Below are 21,494 nucleotides of genomic sequence, written 5' to 3' on the forward strand. Positions count from 1 at the left end.
CTAAAAACAGAAGCGTACACCAGAAGGGGCACAGGTAATGCAAAGCTGTGGCTGCAAGAGTAGACTCAAGAGTGTGCTCCCGATGGTTCCTTTGTTGAAGTGGCCTGAATTTGGTGCTTTACTCTGTTCCACTGCTTTCAGCAGGGAGTAAACACACGCAGGAGCTCAATTGCTTGAGTGTATCCCATCCCTTCCGAAAGCAGCACAACAAGATACACACAGGTCCCACTTACTGAGCACAATGTATTCCCTGGAAATGGTTCATTAGGTGAGTGTTCGCGTAACTAATCCACAATTTCCACTGATTCCTATGGGAAACATTTCTAATACAGTCATACCTTGGAAGTCGAACGGAATCTATTCCGGAAGTCCATTCGACTTCCAAAATGTTTGGAAACCAAAGTGTGGCTTCTGATTGGTTGCAGGAAGCTCCTGCAGCCAGTCAGAAGCTACAGAAGCCCTGTCAGGTGTTCGGCTTCCAAAAATAGTTCGCAAACCGGAACACTCACTTCCGGGGTTGTGGCGTTCAGGAGCAAAAACGTTTGACTTGCAAGGTGTTCGGGATCCAAGGTACAACTGTACATCATTTCTCCTATCTCTCCCCCCCCCCCTTCCATGGTTTCTTCCTGAAATGGCTGCAGCCAACCAGCATAGCACAAACAAGTAAGGAAGTAAGTAAGGATGTGGACAAACTCTGGGTGTGGTGTGGATAGCGAGGTTTGGGCATAATTAGTTATTATTAATAATAATAATAATTTTTTTAAAAAAATTTATACCCTGCCCTTCCCGGTTCAGAAAACTGGGCTGGCTAACAACAAATTTAAAACACTTAATTGATGCAACAAAAAACAGCATAAAATACATTATAAAACGTGAATAACAATAAATTCAGAATTCAAAAATCAATTTAAGGGGGAAATCCATCCAATAAACATTAGGTGATCACCAGGGCTAGCTGGTTAAGTTAGTTCTATTTGGGCCAGCGAGGAGATCCGGGGAGAATTAGCTGTGGGATCCCAGAGCGGGTAATCCTCATAAAAAGGAGAGGGGGAGGGTATGTTTGGATAACTGATTATTTCACGTAAGGAGAAAGAGGGTAGCAGGACCTGCGTGTTATACACCATATTCAAATAGCACCAAACTCTCAAAGCTTAGTGTGCACTCACAATTACAGTGGTGCCTCGCAAGACGAAATTAATCCGTTCCGTGAGGCTCTTCGTATAGCGGTTTTTTCGTCTTGCGAAGCAAGCCCATTGACAGTTTAGCGGATTAGCGCTATTAGCGGTTTAGCGGCTTTTAGCGATCAGCTGTTAAGCGGCTTATCAGCAGATCAGCTGATAAGCGGCTTAGCGGCTTAGGAAAAGGGGGGGAAAGGGGGGAAAAACCCGCAGGAACTCACAAGACATTTTCGTCTTGCGAAGCAAGCCCATAGGGAAATTCGTTTTGCGAAGCACCTCCAAAACGGAAAACCCTTTCGTCTAGCGGGTTTTCCATCTTGCGAGGCGTTCGTCTTGCGGGGCACCACTGTATTCCTCTGCAACCCAATATGTGTTTTTCCTGCTTTGGGTGATGGAGAAGTGAGTGTGGCTTCCCTGAAATGGCCTTATGGGCCAAATGGTCAGGCCTCATTAGGCCCACAGGCCAGAAATGGCTAAAAAAAGTGTTGTCAAAAAGGGTAATGACGTCAGACATATTGAGCAGATTGTATAAGAGTGGAGTCAATGAAATGAGCAACACCACTCCAGGTAAAATGTCTTTTTCAGTGAATATGAACAGAATGAGGAATTATGGAGAAAGAGTATTAAGAGGGTTACAGTGTACATTTCATAATCCAGCATTATTCAGTGCTTTGTATGGTTTTCAAAAGTGACTGACTCACATTTATAGAATTTTTTGAGGCTGTATGAATTGACCTTACTTATATAATCTATCACTGAGTGATATTGCAAAGCTATTTATGTTTGGAGAAGCTGATATCAACTTTTTTAAAAAAAAACAACCCTACTTTTTAAAAAAGAACAAAGTCAAAGAAAGCTAGTAAAAAGCTACATAAAAGTCAAATGTGCTTTTTGGCAGTAGATTAGGTCTGTATGTGCTGAAAGATTTGAGAGAGATGGTGCGCAATGCACAACGAAAAAGCTATCCAAGTACCTAAGAACACTTTTCAGTATAAAATGGTGCTTAATACGACCAGCTTTTCTTATTCAAGTATTTATTATATTTTTATCCCATGCTTCCACAAAGGAGCAGAAGATTGAAACTATTTTCCACTTCTTTATCATCACAATGACTCCTGTTGGTCATTAAGAGAGGGGCAGCCTACCAAGGCTACCCACTGAACTTCACGACTTTAAATAGGGTGAATCTGCTGTTTTGTATATTTATTTTGTATACTGCATTTATATACTGCCTTTCATCCAAGGATCAGCGGTTCTGAAAGACCTGCTCCCAGTACATTTCCGAGCACAATTCAAAGTGTTGGTGCTGACCTTTAAAGCCCTAAACGGCCTCGGCCCTGTATACCTGAAGGAGCATCTCCACCCCCATCGTTCAGCCCGGACACTGAGGTCCATCTCTAAGGGCCTTCTGGTGGTTCCCTCACTGCCAGAAGTGAAGCTACAGGGAACCAGGCAGAGGGCCTTCTTGGTAGTGGCACCCGCCCTGTGGAACATCCTCCCATCAGATGTCAAGGAAATAAACAACTATCTGACTTTTAGAAGACATCTGAAGGCAGCCCTATTTAGGGAAGTTTTTAATGTTTGATGATTTATTCTGTTTTAATATTCTGTTGGGAGCCGCCCAGAGTGACTGGGAAAACCCAGGCAGATGGGCGGGGTATAAATAAATTAGCATCATCATGATCATCAGGCAGCTTACAGTATAAAGGTAAAGGTAAAGGTACCCCTGCCCGTACGGGCCAGTCTTGACAGACTCTGGGGTTGTGCGCCCATCTCACTTAAGAGGCCAGGGGCCAGCGCTGTCCGGAGACACTTCCGGGTCACGTGGCCAGCGTGACATCGCTGCTCTGGCGAGCCAGAGCCGCACACGGAAACGCCGTTTACCTTCCCGCTGGTAAGCGGTCCCTATTTATCTACTTGCACCCGGAGGTGCTTTCGAACTGCTAGGTTGGCAGGCGCTGGGACCGAGCAGCGGGAGCGCACCCCGCCGCAGGGATTCGAACCGCCGACCTTTCAATCGGCAAGTCCTAGGCGCTGAGGCTTTAACCCACAGAGCCACCTGCGTCCCATGCTTACAGTATAAAAATGCATAAAAACATAACATAATAGCAAATGCCAAGAAAATGTCTTTTGATTATAAAACAGGAAAGCAATCCTTATTTAGTCATAGGTGTTCCTTCTGTCTTGCTACCTGCTGGAATTCAATAGCCTTCTTCTCCACACACTGAACTAACAAGCCTTGCCCCCAAACTACATGCATTTACTAATCGGCACAGTTGCGACCCACATACCATATTCAAGTAAACTTGTCTACACCACTGGGGACTCCACCCTTTGCAGCGATCACAGTATGACCCGTTGCCCTTTACATGGGGGAAACAAGAGTAACTATCAATTTTCTACCTAAATCCATTATCTTTTCTTCTTGAGAAGATTTATTTGTGCCAATGGTATGTTTTAAGAACAGTGTGGCATATCTCCCTACGCCCAACTTGAAAATGGGGATGTGGAGATTTATCTGGAAAGCTTAAGTACTGTAGAGTACTGATCCAGCAGGTAAAAATCAAGAGCTTTTAATTCTAACATATTAATAATGCCTGGAGTGATTGCAAGAGATAAGATATAAATTTATTCCATGAACTCAAGGGAAAAGCACTGAATCCCTTTTCTAGCAAGCAGGCACAGCAGTTCTGAAACTTCAAGTATTCCAAGACTTTACATAACTAGATACGAATGAAAAAGACGTTAGGCATGAAATGATAGTATTAGTAACTGAGCAATGTCTTTTTGAGGGTGTTTTTCATTAGATAGTTTTATTCTAACTTTCTTAAAACACAGTAAAAAGCCATTGAATAATGTGCTGGAGAAAAGCAGGAAAGAAAAGCAATGTTCCACCCAGTGCTGGATTTACGTATAAGCTAATCAAGCTATAGCTTTTGGCCTCATTTTCTTGTCCCCCTCAAAAAAATTTCACTATTAATATACTTCTTAATTGTATTTCAGTTCAACAATTACTTTGATAAAATACATATTTTGTTATATGCAAATGGCTTTAGATACCTATTAGGTCCATAAATTACCATATAGCATATATTCAACACAAAAAACAGTGACAATTTGTTGTTAGCAAAGGACAGCTGGACATATAAAGGGCCCCATTACCTTCAGTAGCTCAGGGCCTCATCAAACCTAAATCCGGTCCTGGTCCCACCCCTTTTTGTACATTAAGGTCACAATTTTATTGGAAGACTGCCAATCAACAGAACAGCAGTTTGATTTTTAGACAACATATGAACTTCATACACTCAAAAGGGGCTTCCTGTGAACCTTCAAAATAACTAAGACTGCAATTGCACAGCAACGGTACCGGGGATGTAGTCAACATTTCTCTACACTTCTCCTTCTAGTACCAGGGTCACCAACATAGTGCCCCTGAGCATACATGTGCCCACAGAAACCTTCCCTAGGGGTCAGAGGTTCACATTACTTTGTAGCCAATAGGATATGGCTGTGGTATGGGCTTGCCTGCAGTTATATGTGAGGTGCCTGTGACAGTTTCTCCAGTTTGCAAATGTGCCCAATGGTCCAAAAAGGCTGGAAACTGTTCCTGTAGCGCTTGATAACCTTATTTCCCTCATTTTCCTCCTCCTTACAACACCACAGGATGACTTGAGGTGTAGTTCCATCTTTTACTCCCCCCATCCCCCCTTTTTATGAACCACAGGACTCAAGTAGGCCTTGACTACAAGTTCCATTAAAATGTCAGAAATGAAGTTGAGTATTATTTAGATCAGATTCCCAAATTATTATTATTATTATTATTATTATTATTATTATTGGGTTTTTTTTAAAGAATCCAATGGATATCAGTATTTTTTCAGTTTTCTGAAAATCTGTTAGGTCCGAGTTAATCAAAGTATGCCACATTGTTCTAGATTCATAATAATTTCCTGTTTAATATGCATTTAACTTTTTTCTGTGTAATATAAAAATGCCAGTTTAAACAAATGATCTAAAACCTTAGGATCTTAAATCACAGGGTGTGACCTATCAACTACAGAACAATGTGGCTATGTCCATGCAAATGTCATGAATATCTGGAAATTAGGATACCTATTGTCTATATGTAGCAAAGAAAAGGCTGTAAATTAAATTAGAGTAGTTGCAGCGGCTTCCAGCTGTCTTGCATCTAGTCACAGGAGTAACAGGGTGCTAGCTTCTTAGCTATTGAAGACTGTTCAGGCCAATACTTGCAGTGTCGACAGTTGAGCTGCTGTACTATGTGGTATACCTACTACTAAGATGCATGTGTGTTCACATATCACGGTTGTGGATGACATCTTTGTGTCTTATTAAAAAGAGATGGCATTCTACATTATCAGCCCTTTTCTTCCATTCATGATAAGCCATCTCAATCAGATTGATAGTAGTTTCTGGCTAGAGAAAATGTGTGCAAATAAACTGTTTTAGACTGCAGACTGTTTAAGGGAGAAAATGGAAGTTTGCATGCAAGTCTCATTTGTAAGCAACATTCTACCAAATCATGACCTTAATCCCTCTTCTAAGATCAGTTCTAAGAAATGTGTCTATATGCAAATACTTCTTTGTGTAGGAATAAATTAGCTCAGATTAACAAAACATTATGGTAACAGGAATTCCCTCTTGCAAAGACTCAATATGGAGGCCAAATGGCCAAAGTATTGGGAAATATTAGAAAAAGAAGGAGACAACTGGAAATTGCAGAGTCAGGAGAAAATGAAAGACAAAGTGCGAGATTGGTTACACTACGCCCAGATTAAAGAAGTTTTTAAACTTGATAAAAAATTAGGATTCCAGGTGGAAAAATCGAAATTAGAAACGGAATTGCTAGAGCCTAAGACCAAGGTACTTTCAAGAATGTACAACTTGCTGTTAAAATGGAACACACAAGATGAAACGGTTAAATCGGCTATGATAAAGTGGGCACAGGACATAGGGTATAATATTATGTTTGAGGACTGGGAAAAGTTGTGGACTACTGGGTTGAATTTCACTGCATGTAATGCTTTGAAAGAAAATGTAATGAAAATGATATATAGATGGTACATGACCCCAGTCAAACTTGCAAAAATATACCACTTGTCTGATAATAAGTGTTGGAAATGTAAGGAAAATGAAGGAACGTTCTCTCACCTTTGGTGGACCTGTCCTAAGGTGAAGGTCTTCTGGGAAATGATATATAATGAGCTGAAAAAGGTATTTAAGTATACCTTCCTTAAGAAACCAGAGGCCTTCCTTTTGGGTATTGTCGGCCAAGGGGTGTTAAAGAAAGACCGAACTTTTTTCATGTATGCAACAACAGCAGCAAGGATACTTATTGCTAAACACTGGAAAACCCAAGATCTACCCACACTGGAAGAATGGCAGATGCAACTAATGAACTACATGGAACTGGCTGAGATGACTGGCAGAATCCGAGACCTGGGAGAAGAAATCGTTGAAGAGGACTGGAAAAAATTTAAGCTTTATCTGCAAAAATATTGTAAACTGTATGAATGTTAAGCAGGATGCTTGATTTTAGACAAATTGGCACCATCAAAATAGATGAAGTAAATCATGAAGATAATTTAAATATAGGATGAAAAACCTATTTTTTTTTTAGATAATTATTAGGCTAAATTAAATTTTCTTTTGTAAGGATTGGAATAAACGTATCTAAAATTTGAAATATATTCGAAATTTGACAGTAAGGATGGAGATAAGGGAATAAATTGTTGTTTTAAGTGTATTAAACTAGAACGTAGGAGCGGGAGATGTGAGGAAGTCCAGAAGTGATAAGAAAATATGTGATATGCAATGTTATGTTCATTTTTTTTTTACTGTAAATGAAAAATTCTTAATAAATATTTAAAAAACAAAAAAGGAATTCCCTCTTGCAAACAAACAAGTGAGTGTTGGTTACAAAATTATACCTGTAACACCCACCATCTGTCAGCCATTGTGCATGTGTGGAAAATGCTAAAATGTTCACTGCTTGAGTACGTACAGTGTTGTGAAACATTTCAGATGTTGGAAATGTAATTGCACTTTGCTTAAGCGCAGCATTCATCTTTTTTTTTCTTCTAAAAAAAGCATTTCCTTGACATTTATTGTTAAAGCAGTGTAATTAACTGCCATGTGGTGTCTGTGTATTTTCCCTCATTCAGGAACATCATGAAAGCTTCTGTGGCAAATTGTTCTAATCAATCACCAGGTATAACCAACAAATTAAAACTAAAAACTATAGATATTCACATAATGTATATTCTAAGTAAGTAGTGTAAACACCACATTCCTCATGATGCAACACAAGCAACTTGTGAAGGTGTAGATGCACAGGAATGCTGTTTAAGAACACATTCTGTAATGTGTACCATTTGAAGAATAACAAAGAAAAGCTGTGAATTGTGCACTTATACTATGCCACATTTTGTGAACAGCCTATTCCCATTATCGTATTTTTCGCCCTATAGGACGCACTTTTCCCCCTCCAAAAATGAAGGGGAAATCTGTGTGCGTCCTATGGGGCGAATACAGGCTTTCGCTGAAGCTTGGCGAGCGAGAGGGGTCAGTGCGCCCTCTCGCTCTCCAGGCTTCAGGAAGCTATCAGCAAGCCTGGGAAGCCCGCGGGAGTTCCCGCAGGGCTCCCTAGGCTGCGGATAGCAGCCTGCCGCCCGGCGCATAATGCACCCTGAAGCAGAGCTCCCCTCGCTCCGGGCAGACATCCGCAGCGTGGGGAGCCCTGCAAGAGTTCCCGCAGGGCTCCCCGTGCTGCGGATAGCAGCCTGCCACTCAGCGCGCGAGGCGCCCTGAAGCAGAGCGCCGGGCAGACATCCGCAGCATCTCCCGCAGGGCTCCCCACGCTGCGGATAGCAGCCTGCTGCACGGAGCCCAGGGCGCGCTGAAGCAGAGCGCCCCGCACTTCGGGCAGACATCGGCCAGCGCCACAAGCTCGGGGGACAGCGGAGAGGCGCAGCGCCGCCATACCGCTGTTCCCTGACCTGGTTTTGGGGGTGAAATAAAGGGGAAAAAAATTTCCTTTATTTCCCCCCAAAAAAACTAGGTGCGTCCTATGGGACGAAAAATACGGTAATTTAACCCATTTCGGATGAACACTAAACCATGATTTAGCACTACGTAAGCATGCCTGAGGCTCATGCACTCTTCTTCTTCTCTGATGTAGCCACAAGAAGATCAGAAGCATTTACCTCTCTGTTTCAAACTAACCAGAGTTCATCGTTATATCTGAATGGGGGATAATTTTGGCTTGAATCAGTAATAAACCATATTTAGATCAGGGTGAGACAAGGATGGCAATTGACATACAAGCATAAATATAAAAGTTCTTGGGCTTGGTTATAGCTAGGAATCAGGATCAAGCAATTAAGCCAGTCTTTACAGGAAAGGTGAGTTCTGAAAGAAGGATCTGGATGAGCATAAATTATTAGTCCTCAAAATATTGGTTATTATGTATATGAGCCAAGCTGCACTATGTGAAGCGCTGCATGATGATAATTTCCTTGAGCCATTTCTGTATATTGGCTCCTATGTAAGCGAATACAGTGGTACCTCAGGTTACATACGTTTCAGGTTACACACTCCACTAAGCCAGAAATAGTGCTTCAGGTTAAGAACTTTGCTTCAGAATAAGAACAGAAATTGTGCAGCAGCGGCATGGCAGCAGCGGGAGGCCCCATTAGCTAAAGTGGTGCTTCAGGTTAAGAACAGTTTCAGGTTAAGAACGGACCTCTGGAACGAAGTAAGTTCTTAACCCGGGGTACCACTGTATACCATGGCTTGGTGAACTTCAGATTTGAATGTTCTCATCTCCCTTCATGCAGTCCAACTCCTTTGCTATTCTAGAAATTGACAGTTTGCCATTATATATGAGCGGGCAACTATGTTTATCTTTCAATCCAAAACTGGAAACCCCTTCACATAGCTCCCCAATTCTGATTTTGAGCACAAACCACAATTTGTCAGTTTTGATCCTAACAGCAGACAAGGGCATTCAGGAAGAAATCTCAGTAGGGAAAAGGCACATATGAGCCCAGGACCAATGGCCAATCATTTATTTGGCCATTATTTCTGAACTTTGAAGCAGCCTTAAGTGTTTTTTTTGGAAATGTATCATTTGACAAGTAACAGTTTCCCTCATTATTCTTTTTCATATGGAAATGTATAAGCAGGACAAAAAAAACTTTATAAAAAAAGTTATCACTTTTTGCAATAATCCTTACTTGTTAAGCACATATAGGAGAGTTCATGCTTTTGCTTGAAAGACCGCAAGAGCAAACTACACACTGCATGAAATAAAAACAAAAATTGGTCACCTCACTCCGACTCTGTGAACTTTTCCTACTCTCAAATGTCTATGTAATCAAAAGTGGAGCTCACACTCTGGCACTTATTTCCGTTTATATCAAGTGAAGGTTCCATTAAAAACCTACACTGCATGAAAGACATTTGTGTAATAGTATTAGCGTAGCAAATGCTAACATCACAGCAGTGTCTATCATCTTTGTACAAGGGAAACGGGGGAGGTTTACCTGCCATTTCAAACAGATTAGAGACCAATCCTCCCTCCTACAGTCAAGGTTTGGTATCCAATGGCTGCATGAGTGGAAGGCTGTGCCTTCAACAAAATTCAATTATCCCTTTCAGGCCCTGCACTCTCCAGACAGCCACTCCAGAAGGTTGGAGGACATTCCTGCAGCATGAGTTGCACTGTATCCTCTGTGGGATGCAATCCATTGGTACAGTGGTACCTCTGGTTACGAACTTAATTCATTCCGGAGGTCCGTCCTTAACCTGAAACCGTTCTTAACCTGAGGTACCACTTTAGCTAATGGGGTCTCCCGCTGCCGCCACGCCACCGGCGTGCGATTTCTGTTCTCATCCTGAGGTAGAGTTCTTAACCCAAGGTACTACTTTCCGGATTAACGGAGTCTGTAACCCGAAGTGTTTGTAACCTGAGGTGTTTGTAACCCGAGGTACCACTGTATAGTCAAATACAACATTCCTTGTTTCCCTAGAGTGGGCACAGGCAGGGGAACATCCAGTCAGTGTAACATCCTGTTCCACTGGTCTGGAGCATCCTCCCCCTGCATGTGATCTGGGAGATGGACATGGCTCGGGCTGATTCCATAAAAGAGCCGAGCCATGCAGCCATTTCCTCAGTCTTGATTCTTGCAGTTTTGTCTAGTTTGTCTTGATCTCTTGCTTCACTTGTTCTCTTGCTTGCTGTTCTCCTGCTCTCCTGCAGCCATTTTGTTCTATTGGTGTAATTTTGCTGTCAGCCAGCAGCACATGAGTTCAGTCTCAATATAAGAGATGAACTCAGTTTCTTATATAACTATTAAGTAAAGCCTGCCTTTCAGGGATCAAATAGTGAACTGAAATGTGAGTACCGTATTTTTTGCCCTATAGGACACACCGGCCCATAGGACGCACCTAGATTTGGGGGGGGAATAAAGGGGCTGGGTTTCCCCCGACCCCAGCCCCCAGAACGGGTCCCAGAGGCCAGCTTCGGCATCGCTCTGGGAGCTTGCGGGGCTGGGGGCGGGGGAAGCCCAAGCTTCCCCCGTCCCCAGCCCCAAGAACGGGTCCGGGAGCGATGGCAAGGTTGCACAACCTCGCCATCGCTCCCGGAGCTTGCTTGCGGGGCGGGGGGTGGGGGAAGCCCGAGCTTCCCCCGTCCCCAGAATGTGTCCGGGAGCGATGGCGAGGTTGCGCAACCTCGCCATCGCTCCCGGAGCCTGCTTGCGGGGCTGGGGGCGGGGGAAGCCCGAGCTTCCCTCGACCTCAGCCCCCAGAACAGGCTGTTGCCCACAAGCCTTGCGAGCCTGGGGGAACTCCCCCCGGGCTCGCAAGGCTTGCGGACACCTGCGCGAAGCACAGGGCATCCTCCGGAGGGTGCCCCGTGCTTCGGGCTGCAGGCTGCTGCCCGCAAGCCTTGCGAGCCCACGGGAACTCCCCCCGGGCTCGCAAGGCTTGTGGATAGCTTCCTGAAGGCTGGAGAGCGAGAGGGGTCAGTACTCACCGACCCCTCTCGCTCTCCAGGCTTCAGCGAAAGCCTGCATTCGCCCCATAGGACGCACACACATTTCCCCTTCATTTTTGGAGGGGAAATAAGTGCGTCCTGTAGGGCAAAAAATAAGGTAAACTTTTTGTTGCTTTACTCAGAAAGATTCTCGTGTCTTTATTCTTTTAAGAGGCATCAAAGGGGGCACCAGGAAATAAACTTAACTAAGAGATTCAAACGAATCTGCAAACTAGCTTCCAGCTATATTGAGGGGAATCTACTCTGCTACATCACATACTAGCATGAGTGAAGGAAGGACATACTTATTAAATATATCCCTTCCTACTATCCTTAACATTCCCACATCCTCACCCTCTACTGCAGCTTTCTTTAGCCCAAACTGACTGGAAGTCTCCCTGCCCCGGCTCCATTGTCTAAAGAGGTTTTTCAAAGAGTGCAGTCACTGTGGAAGGGGAAGAGAAGAAGACAAATGTCTGCTGTGCGAGCCATCTTCTACTCACACAACTGTTAAATAATACTTATCTGTTTCGAAGCATAAACCCAACAAAAACAGGTGCCTGCACACTCAAACAAAATAACCAGGTTCTTCAGTGGCGCCATTAACTGCAGTTATTAACTATTGTTACCAAAAACGTTATTCTTTATACCGAGTGATGGATCTGAGGATGAAATGCATTCACTCTGAAGTCACTCTGCTGGAATATCTCAAGGCTAACAATGTAAGAGGTTGTTGACATTTCCAACTGATCTCTTAAAAATGTGATGGCTTTGTAGCGACCATTAAAACTTACTGAATTGCTGGTTATTTCCCATAACGTATATTGTAATTTGTATTTACAATAATTGCCTCACTACAGCCTATTTAAAGAATAATAATTATGGTATTTGAGCATGAAAATGCCTCTACAGAGGGACAGCATATACAAGAATATAGAGGCTTAAGTAGTTTTTGGAAAGTGAGTCTTGAATGGAGCGAACCTTGGCTAGAATTAACTGTTTTAAGAGCACAGATGTTAACTATGATTAAGGCTGAAAGGGGAATGTTTCCAAGGAGGAGAGGAAGTATGTGAGAGCTCACATCTTCCCCCAGGTAATGCTATACTACATTACAGATATTTGCAGCAGGGCTAAGGGATACACATCATTATGTCTGCACCAACCACTAATGGAAAGGATATCATCTATTTCAGTGGGCTTGACTACAGAATTGGGAATCATCATTCAACTGTCATGTCCCAGAATACCTCTTCCAGAAGCATAATGAAGTCTCAGTGCAGCAGTCTCTTTTCCTGAGTAGCTAAAAGTTCCATGCTCTCTTAGAATCCATAAAGAATATAAACAGAATAGTTTTAATGTTATCAGACAGTTGTATTTGCACCTGCCTTGGGAGTATCTACGGAACCTAATTCTGCTAAACTTCTATAGGGGAAAAAATACCATGATATCCCTCATAGTTTTCTGTGTCGCACCCTTATGAAAGAAACTTCATATTCTAAAACTGATGATAAAGGCCATTTCACAATATTGCCTAGTTTTATATGCAAGTCCATGGATCTCTTCTACTGGCTGCAATAAAATGCATTAGGAATATTAGATCTGACTGACTTAATTTTCTTGAGATCTTTATTTAATATTTTATAACCCTGCCTCAATGTCTGGGAGCCCCTTAAACTCAATGTATTCTATCATAAACCAAGATTAAGAAGGCAATTTATGTGACCAGAAAAGGAGGAGCAGAACGAACTATTACTTTCAATTCTGCTGTAAAACGAAAGTTACAACCAGGCTATTAAAGCACAAAATAATTAAACCTCCCCCCCTTTTTTGTAAAGCTCTAAACTTAAAAACAACTTCTGAACAGTAGTTTAACCTGCGATGACCAGTAATAAAATGTGGATATAAGAGTCATAGAAAATCCAATCAAACCCAGCTTTGGAACAATAAAATATTTTATTTAATTACTGCATGTGATGCCTGAATCTCTACAATGTAAATGTCCTGGTCACAGAATTAAATCTGGTAAACTATGAGTAATAACCTACTGCCACAAGCAGGAGTAAGATTTAAACACACACTCATGAAAACACACTGCAATTATATGTATACAGTTGCATAGTTATAAAACCTTCCTCTTCAACAGATTCTACTTGTCTTTGCTGGTATCTGTAAGCATTTTGTTTTCCTGAAAGGAAACTCCATTTGTCCTGATGCAGGATTAAGGAGCAGATAGTTTATACACAAAAGAAAAATGCTTTGATTGGAGGAAAGTCCTTCTTAAAGCCTTCTTGCAGCTACAAGTGAAATTCCATTGTCAGGGAAAATCATTAACGGGCCCCGTGTCAAGGCACTACCATTTCTTTTTTACTTCTGGATCTGCTAGATTACAACTGCATCTTTAGTTGCTAGGTAACAACCAACTCAGTATACACCATTATCAACACCCACGAGAAAGAAACTGCCATCTGCTTCTCATTTGGGAATTCCATTGACTGAAGCAATATTGCAGTTACTGCAACCCCACCCCCACAAATCATCCTTGGTCTCCCTCAGCCTTGCTTGTTAGTAAAGCAGGTACTGATGTCAGAACTGTGGTATATTATGTTTTGGGTAGTGACCGAATAAGAATATGGCATGTTTGAAGGGGGGGAGACACCACTACAGGCAATTGTGATATGTTAAAAACCACACTACCCAAAAAGAAATAGTGTTTCCAAACACGTAATAATCTCCCAGTACTAGCAGATGCCTTATCCAGTTGTGCTACGTGGTTATGCTTATCTTTATGTTAACAGACAATACTGGTGCTGCACTAAGAACAGCAATGGTTGGAGTAAAATCTTATTTTAAGGTGGTTGGCAGAAATTAAGGCTGGAAGTAGCTATTACAGCAGAAAGGAAACAGAAGCCCTTCATCACCTCCATAACATCTAATAATGGCTTAATGGGTACCATCACACGTTGAGTGTTTTTGTTCTGCCTCAGTTCCACTTCATAGGCTACTGCTTGCTTGAATTGTCCAATTATGTCCCACCATGCATTGTTGCCATTAGAAGTTACTAACAGAAAAGAGGAATGAGACAAGGAGCGATTTCTTTCAGCAGAAGCCCTATGTCGGCCATATCATCTAGCCTTGGCTTCAAAGATCTAATATAGATATTGTCCACGAAAGCAAATTTCAGCTGCTTATCAAACAGTATGATCCACTATTTATTTGACTAGAAAGTTGCTAAATGCAGAAGGCTACCTAATAGCAAGTCAGACAATGGTACATTGACCTTGTGTTGTCTACACTGACTGGCAACTGTTCTCCAGAGTTTGAAGCAGGGGTCTTCCCCAGCCCTACCTGGAGATGATGGGATCTTCTGCGTGCAAAGCTCAGACACCAATTTATGGTCCTTCTCCACTAATGGAGAGCAATCGGATGGATTCAGCTAACCCAGCGCCCTAGCAGAAGGGAGTACAAGGATTCCCACTCACGCAATGAGACTCACTCCCCCTGTACATCCCCCAAATCAGCTCTGAAGGGTTGGGAGAATCCTCAGAACAGTGTGAGAGGGGAGGAGAGGGAGGATCTGGTTCCATCTGGTTCTCAGTATTTCCGCCTTCTTTTAAAATGCTTTCATATACAGTGATCAGCACTGGCTTGAATAACTTTATCATCTTTCCTTGGTTTATCAATGAAAGGCGGGGGGGGGGGGAATCAAGTTCTTCAAAAAGCAACATGTTTATATAACTCCTTACCTGTCTCAACAGCTTCTCAATGGCTGACATTACCATGGGGCCTCTCCAGACAATTGGTGCAGTCTCTTCTACCAAGAAACCTATGGACATACTACAAGAGAAATGCAAAAAAAATTTTTCAACTTTCAGACATGTTACAAGGAGCAAAATAGAGAAAGAAAAATATGTAAAATGGATTTGAACCTACAGATTGCTTACCATGCAATTCCATAGTTCACAAGAGGCCTCATTAAGTTTTCTAGAATGGAAAATGTGTTTTAAAAATACATTTTTAGAAATTGTTATTGTAAGTTCTGTTCATTATGACTGTGAAAATGTGTAGAAACTAGAGGCATCTATAAGAGCAATATGCACCCTCTCAAAGTTTTATTTCACTGCAAAGCAGAGGGTCAGTCAAGACATTAACATATAACCAAGGTTAGCATGATTCAGTTTGTTGCTTTAACCTAGTAAGATCTCACATATACACTATAACCATGGTAATTTCTGGATTCTGTAACTGTGATATGTTGTTGTTATTGGACTGTTTTCCAAGATATTACATCTTTCTCCCTAACTGCCCTCAGGGAAAATAAGCTATATCAATTCTACATTAGGCTTGATACCTAGAGATATGCTAAGCACCTTCTTAACATGGGTGAAGACGAGTCCAATAAACCAGACTCTAAAGCCAGAATATTCTATCCAGAGAGAGGACCTGCTACCAGTCAAACTAAAAAGGTAGCTAAAGCTTACTTAAGGAGAGTCCCAAGAAAATGCTGCATCAGCAAGTCAACATAAATGTGGTTTCTGACATTATTATATTGCAACTCTACTTCATAGATTTCTTTCTGAAGTTTGGTACAAGTTTGGTAACAAGAGTTTACTTGATGAAAAACAGAATATGACATGTCACTGAGAAGCAAAACATCTTGCATTCATTCAGACGCTACACTTTCCCTCAAGAAACCTTGCACTTGCATATTATTATTTTTTGCAATATTCAGCAGTTAATAAAATAAAATAAAATAAAATTCATTGTTACCAGCCTGTGCTAGGGTACCCAGACTGCTCAAAAATGCTTATCAGGTGGAACTGGAACAAAAGTCATCATATGGACAGCCTTCTATTAATATTGCAGTTAATCCTTACGCATGCTTCACCACTCAGAATAGCCCCACGGATGCTCTTAAAACGTCTTTCTCTATATGCTTGACTATGCTGAAAGCCGAAAACCATAGGAGACTATGGCTGCACTGTTATAGATTGATTAAATACACCAACATCAATGGGTCTTTAGCAAAAGCAAAGACATACTTGTTTGCATTTTTGACTTAAAACCTATAAGTACGTAAGCCAAGTTCACCCACCATGTAAGCTGCAGTGAATGGTTTACCATTAATGTGTCAATGGGGGCTGCTTTGCTTCTTCCAGCACATGGAAGAAGCAAAAACATGATTCCTGACTTAACATTATATTTGAACTTTGTACTTCGTTTCAGTAGATCATCATGGTTTGTGTGGCTTGACAATTCTACATCATGTTTTCTTGGGTTTCATGCTTGGGGGAGGGGGACGGAATCTGGAAACCAAACAGACAGGATATGTACAGAAGGAGGAAACTGTGACATACAGCTAGGACTTTATTTCAATTTACTTCCATAGAGGTTCCCACCACCGCAGAGACAAGCCACTTTTCAGATTTTTTTAAAAAAAGGCTTGCCGTTTCAGCAGTGGGAACTTCAACACCAAACACAACTAAAAGAGATTTGGCATTCCAGTGATGCGGTAAAAATAAATAAATAAATAAATAAATAAATAAATAAATAAATTTTATTTATATCCTGCCCTCCCCAGCCAAAGCCGGGCTCAGGGCGGCTAACAACAATAAAATAGTACAACATTCTAAAATCATCCATTATAAAATTAATTCAAATCAAATTGATGGCAACCATTGGGTAGACTTCTGTGAAGATTGCCAAAGGACGGAGTCAGGCTGTGCCCTGACCAAAGGCCTGGTGGAACAGCTCTGTCTTGCAGGCCCTGCGGAAAGATGTCAAATCCCGCAGGGCCCTAGTCTCTTGTGACAGAGCGTTCCACCAGATCGGAGCCACAACTGAAAAAGCCCTGGCTCTAGTTGAGGTACCAGCATGGATTGCAGCCTTAGAATTTAAAACAAACCACAGGCGTAAAATGTTGCAACAAGTGTAGGACTTAAAAGGTGCATTTTAAAGTGGCTGGTGCCGTTGACAATAGTTCATGATTACAACTATTAATTTCCCTTCTCCAAAATTATATTTCAGTGCATAGTTATTGAGCAGTTACTCCTCCACATCTACTTAAAAATAAGACTGCAGCATGAGCTTACTCAGAAGCTTGGGAATCTGTTGCATCATGAACACCACCTTTTTGTAGAGCTGAAATCTTTCACCACTCAAAATCATCATTATTATCCACCTCCTCACTTTTTCACGATGTCTCATCAGGAAGAGCACAAAAGACTACCACGACAAATGGTATCACTTGCCACAATGCTATTCAGGGGGAGTATTGCAGCATAAACTTTGAACTCTTATTACCTGGCAGCTGCACAGACTATACAGGATGTGAATTCAGGAGATCTGAAGGCCATCTGTGAACAATGTGATTAATCAAATAAAATTTCTACTGAAAGGAAGAAGGTCCTCTGTCCATCACTAGCCCTTTCCCAAACAATTAGGATTTCCATTTATGTGTCCTTGTGCATATTTAATAGCAGCAAATACATGGTCCAACTATCTATCCCTGTTTACTTGAAACAGTCCCTATTTTCTAGGGGCCTGTCCTGAGTCAGCAGCAACGAAATACCAAAACTGCCACATTAGGAGTATGGAGTAGAATCTTAGAATCATCTTGTCCAACTCCCTGCAATGCTGGAATCTCAGCTAAAGCATCCATGACAGATGGCCATCCAATCTCTGCTTAAATTGTGCCTAAAGCAAAAAAAAAGTTAGTATAATCAACCAACTGGGAGGCTTTCTTGCTTATTTTTCTCCCCCTTGCCTTATAATCTAATGATAGCAAAAGCATTAAAACAGTTGCTCTAACTATTCTTTCACATTTCTGATTTAATTAAGATTTTTCTTCTTCCCAATGACATAAGGCCCAATTCAAGATGTGCATCACCAGTAATACACCTAGAAGGAAGTGTTCCACATTGCCTCCATCACATTAAAATTGGGCTGGTCCCGAGGGTTAACTGTGCGTCGAGGTCAGAGTCCAGTCCGAGGTCAAGGGTGCGGTATGGAGGCTGTCTGTCAAAGCTGAAGCTGGGTTCAAGGCAGGGAGTCAGGTGAGGTCAGGAACTCTGGCAGAAGAGCAGAACAGGGTGCAGGCAGGAATAGGCTACCAACAATGTTGCTCCCACAACCTGGGACTGGGGCTGGCTGGCTTTTATCTGCCCCGAGGCATAGGGTGGCCCCGGTCCACAGGTGACTCGCCTCTCCTGGCCTTGAGGCGAGCCCTCCTCCTGTGGGAACATAGTTCCCTCCGCCTCTCTGCCCTGAGCCTCTGCAGCTCAGGAGAGGCTGGAGGGTTACTGGACCCAGAGGCAACCTCAGTTTCTCCTGACGGGGCTGAGAGTGGAGCACCTGCAGGCAATGGGTCCTCCATCATCTCAGGAGCCAGAGCAGACTCAGCTGGTGCCAGCACTTGAGGATCCAGCACAGGTGAGGACCCTTCAGGCTCAAGCCCCAACCCCGGCTCAGCTGGTTCTGGAGGCGGGGACTCCTGTGCAGGCTGAGATTCCTCAGGTTCAGCCTCCGAGTCCGAATCCCAGGCCATCACAAAAATGCATGTATCATACACACCTCCCCATGCTTTTGGAAATATTAGTGCTTTAGTCTAGCTGTGTTGCCAAGGCCAGTTATTAAAAGACTGAGAAGAACACACAAAATAACACTTGTTACCTATTTTTCATTGTTATGAACAACGTGTACAGTACAGAATGCTCAGCAACAAGGTCTATTATAAAGCTCTGAGTGCCTTTAATATCCCATATTGCTGCTAAAATTTACTCATCTATACAACAAATACGTTAAAGGCACAGACATTTCTGTTTGTTGCAGCAAAAACAGTAAAGAATCTTGTGATGTCTTGAAGGCTAAGAAATGTACTATGGCATCAGCATTCAGGAAATACATGCATCAAATGACGTAGATGCTAGTCCATGAAACCTTACACCATAATAAATTTGTTAGCCTTTAAGGTGCAACAAGGCTGCAGTTCTCTAGATATGCTTTATGTTTCACTCAGAAATCTCCCCACCTCACAAAAGACAACCTAGCAACCTAGGGAGGAACATAACTGAACTTCTAAACTGTAGTACACATTTTTAAAAAAAAATTAAACAGGGTCGGCCTTGAAGTGGTTGTTTTAAAATTGTTTACTCTGTTAAGCATGCCAAAACTTACCTAAGGAAAATGTCAGAAATTGAAAAGGGCAACACTTAAATTTCTACTTAGCTTGCTATAGCCACTGCAAGTGCTTTAGAATAGAACACTGAATTAAGAACTAAATCATTTCCCTACCACCGAGATCAGTTATTTATCATCCGGCACCTCAGTCCTATATTGCTGGCAATCATCCATCTTTGTAAGATAATGAGGCTCCCTCCAGTGAAAGTAAAAGAAAAGAGCCCTCTTTGTGGCCTGATACCTTGGTGGCGATATGAAGAATCAAACTTCCCTAGCATTTCTTGATCTCACAGGCTAAATCCAAAGAAAAGACAACCATCAACACATGGGGTGACATGAATGTGATAGAGTGTGTACAGATTGTCCCTTTTCTGCCTCACAGAACCCCAAATTATTATTTCTTTGGCATGTAAAGCCACAATTTCCAGCTTCTGTGTCACAAACTTCCTTCTGTCCTATTATGCAACATGTTACATGCATTGCAGATTATGTGTTTTTACACTAAAGTAAAATACAGCTACCAACCATATCTGAATTACCATCATGGTGCTTCCAAATGAGTGTTTTAAAATCAGACAGTACAGCTTTTTCACTTCAGAAAGCAATTCAGTACGTACTGGTCCAAGCTGGGGACAGCTCCATTGACAGTATTTACTACTTTCTGTCTGCAAATTAAACAAACTGCTGCTGTTTAGACCAGCTACTTTTCTTGCAACTCCAAGACTAAATACTTAATCTCTCCTGAAGATTCTTCGAAAAGTTTTTTAAAAAGAAATTGGAATAGTTGAACTAGGACGGTGCTGCTACTAGAAAGCAAACAGGGGTAGTCTCAGAGGAAATCTCTCTTTCATTGCTAGGTACAAAATATGAAAGTTGGACCGTCTATTCCTCCCTAGAGTCCTTCCGGCTCAACTGCTTATTTCTGCTAGTTTCATACTACCACAATATTGGGTACATTTTAGCAGTATCGCCCAAGGAATATGTAGGCTCCCTCCCAACCACCGCTCCCTTCAAGCAAAAGTACATAGTATGGACCCAAAAACTCTCTGTCAGTAGACACTCCACTCACCCCTTTCTGAAGGGGAAGGAATCATCTGGCAGCTAAGTAAGCCTGGCATTTAGGGCACAGCAAAACATTTAATAATACATTAATGAAAATTTGTGGCCTAAGGGGGGGGCTCCCTTGAGGGGGAAGGGAGCTCAAAACTAAACTACTGAGGGCCCTAATCTTCCAAGATTTTGTGTTCTACACAGATAAAACCAGCCGTAACACATCCAATGTTAACAGGTAAGGAGATTCAGAAGGTGTGGATTAGCTCCAAAAACCAATTACTTGGCGTTCTTCCTACTCCTATTCCTATGCCACGACATTCCCAGGACTTTGGATAACAAATCTTCACATGAAGATGAAACAATATACGTCACTAATGTAAGAATCTCTTATCCCACAAAGGTTTGAGACATTATTGTAACACTAAGCACAGATAATTTTTCTCAGCCATTAAACACTTGTAATGGTCTCTATTATGGTGCCCTAACCATAGGATCTTCCACATCAATACGTATGGTTAGGAAACCAGGTAGGATGTGACACAGATCATTTCACAATTAGTCTTTACAGATCTGGTTTGCGTTCCAAGGCTCAACTATTGCGTTAAAAAGGTAAAGGTACCGCTGCCCGTACAGGCCAGTCGTTTCCGACTCTAGGGTTGTGCGCTCATCTCACTTAAGAGGCCGGGGGCCAGCGCTGTCCAGACACACTTCCGGGTCACGTGGCCAGCGTGATGAAGCTGCTCTCGCGAGCCAGCACCAGCGCAGCACACGGAAACGCCGTTTACCTTCCCGCTATAAAGCGGTACCTATTTATCTACTTGCACTTAGGGGTGCTTTCGAACTGCTAGGTGGGCAGGAGCTGGGACCGAAAGACGGGAGCTCACCCCGCCGCGGGGATTCGAACCGCCGACCATGCTATCGGCAAGCCCTAGGCACTGAGGTTTTACCCACAGCGCCACCCGCGTCCCCCTCAACTATTGCGTTACCTGGTTCCAAAAGCAGTGCCTAACTCTAGCCACATGCATGCC

At 42.4% G+C, this 21,494-nt stretch overlaps 1 protein-coding gene across 4 annotated transcripts in view; it reads right to left on the minus strand.

The window, feature by feature from the left end:
- The window catches only part of NUBPL (NUBP iron-sulfur cluster assembly factor, mitochondrial), a 60,296-nt gene that overhangs the window by 18,126 nt on the left and 20,676 nt on the right, over positions 1 to 21,494 (minus strand). For 2 of the 4 annotated variants that reach the window (XM_079955235.1, XM_079955236.1), the window contains exons 5-6: positions 15,180 to 15,219; positions 14,982 to 15,072 (exon numbers count right to left, since the gene is read on the minus strand). The exons of 1 other annotated variant lie outside the window; for it this stretch is intronic. In XM_079955235.1, the coding sequence (XP_079811361.1) occupies positions 14,982 to 15,072; positions 15,180 to 15,219 (131 nt within the window). The remainder of the gene's footprint in view (positions 1 to 14,981; positions 15,073 to 15,179; positions 15,220 to 21,494) is intronic. One more of the 4 variants, XM_079955238.1, reaches the window with a different exon arrangement.

Source organism: Podarcis cretensis, assembly GCF_951804945.1.
Source record: "Podarcis cretensis genome assembly, chromosome: 1".
Taxonomy (NCBI): domain Eukaryota; kingdom Metazoa; phylum Chordata; class Lepidosauria; order Squamata; family Lacertidae; genus Podarcis; species Podarcis cretensis.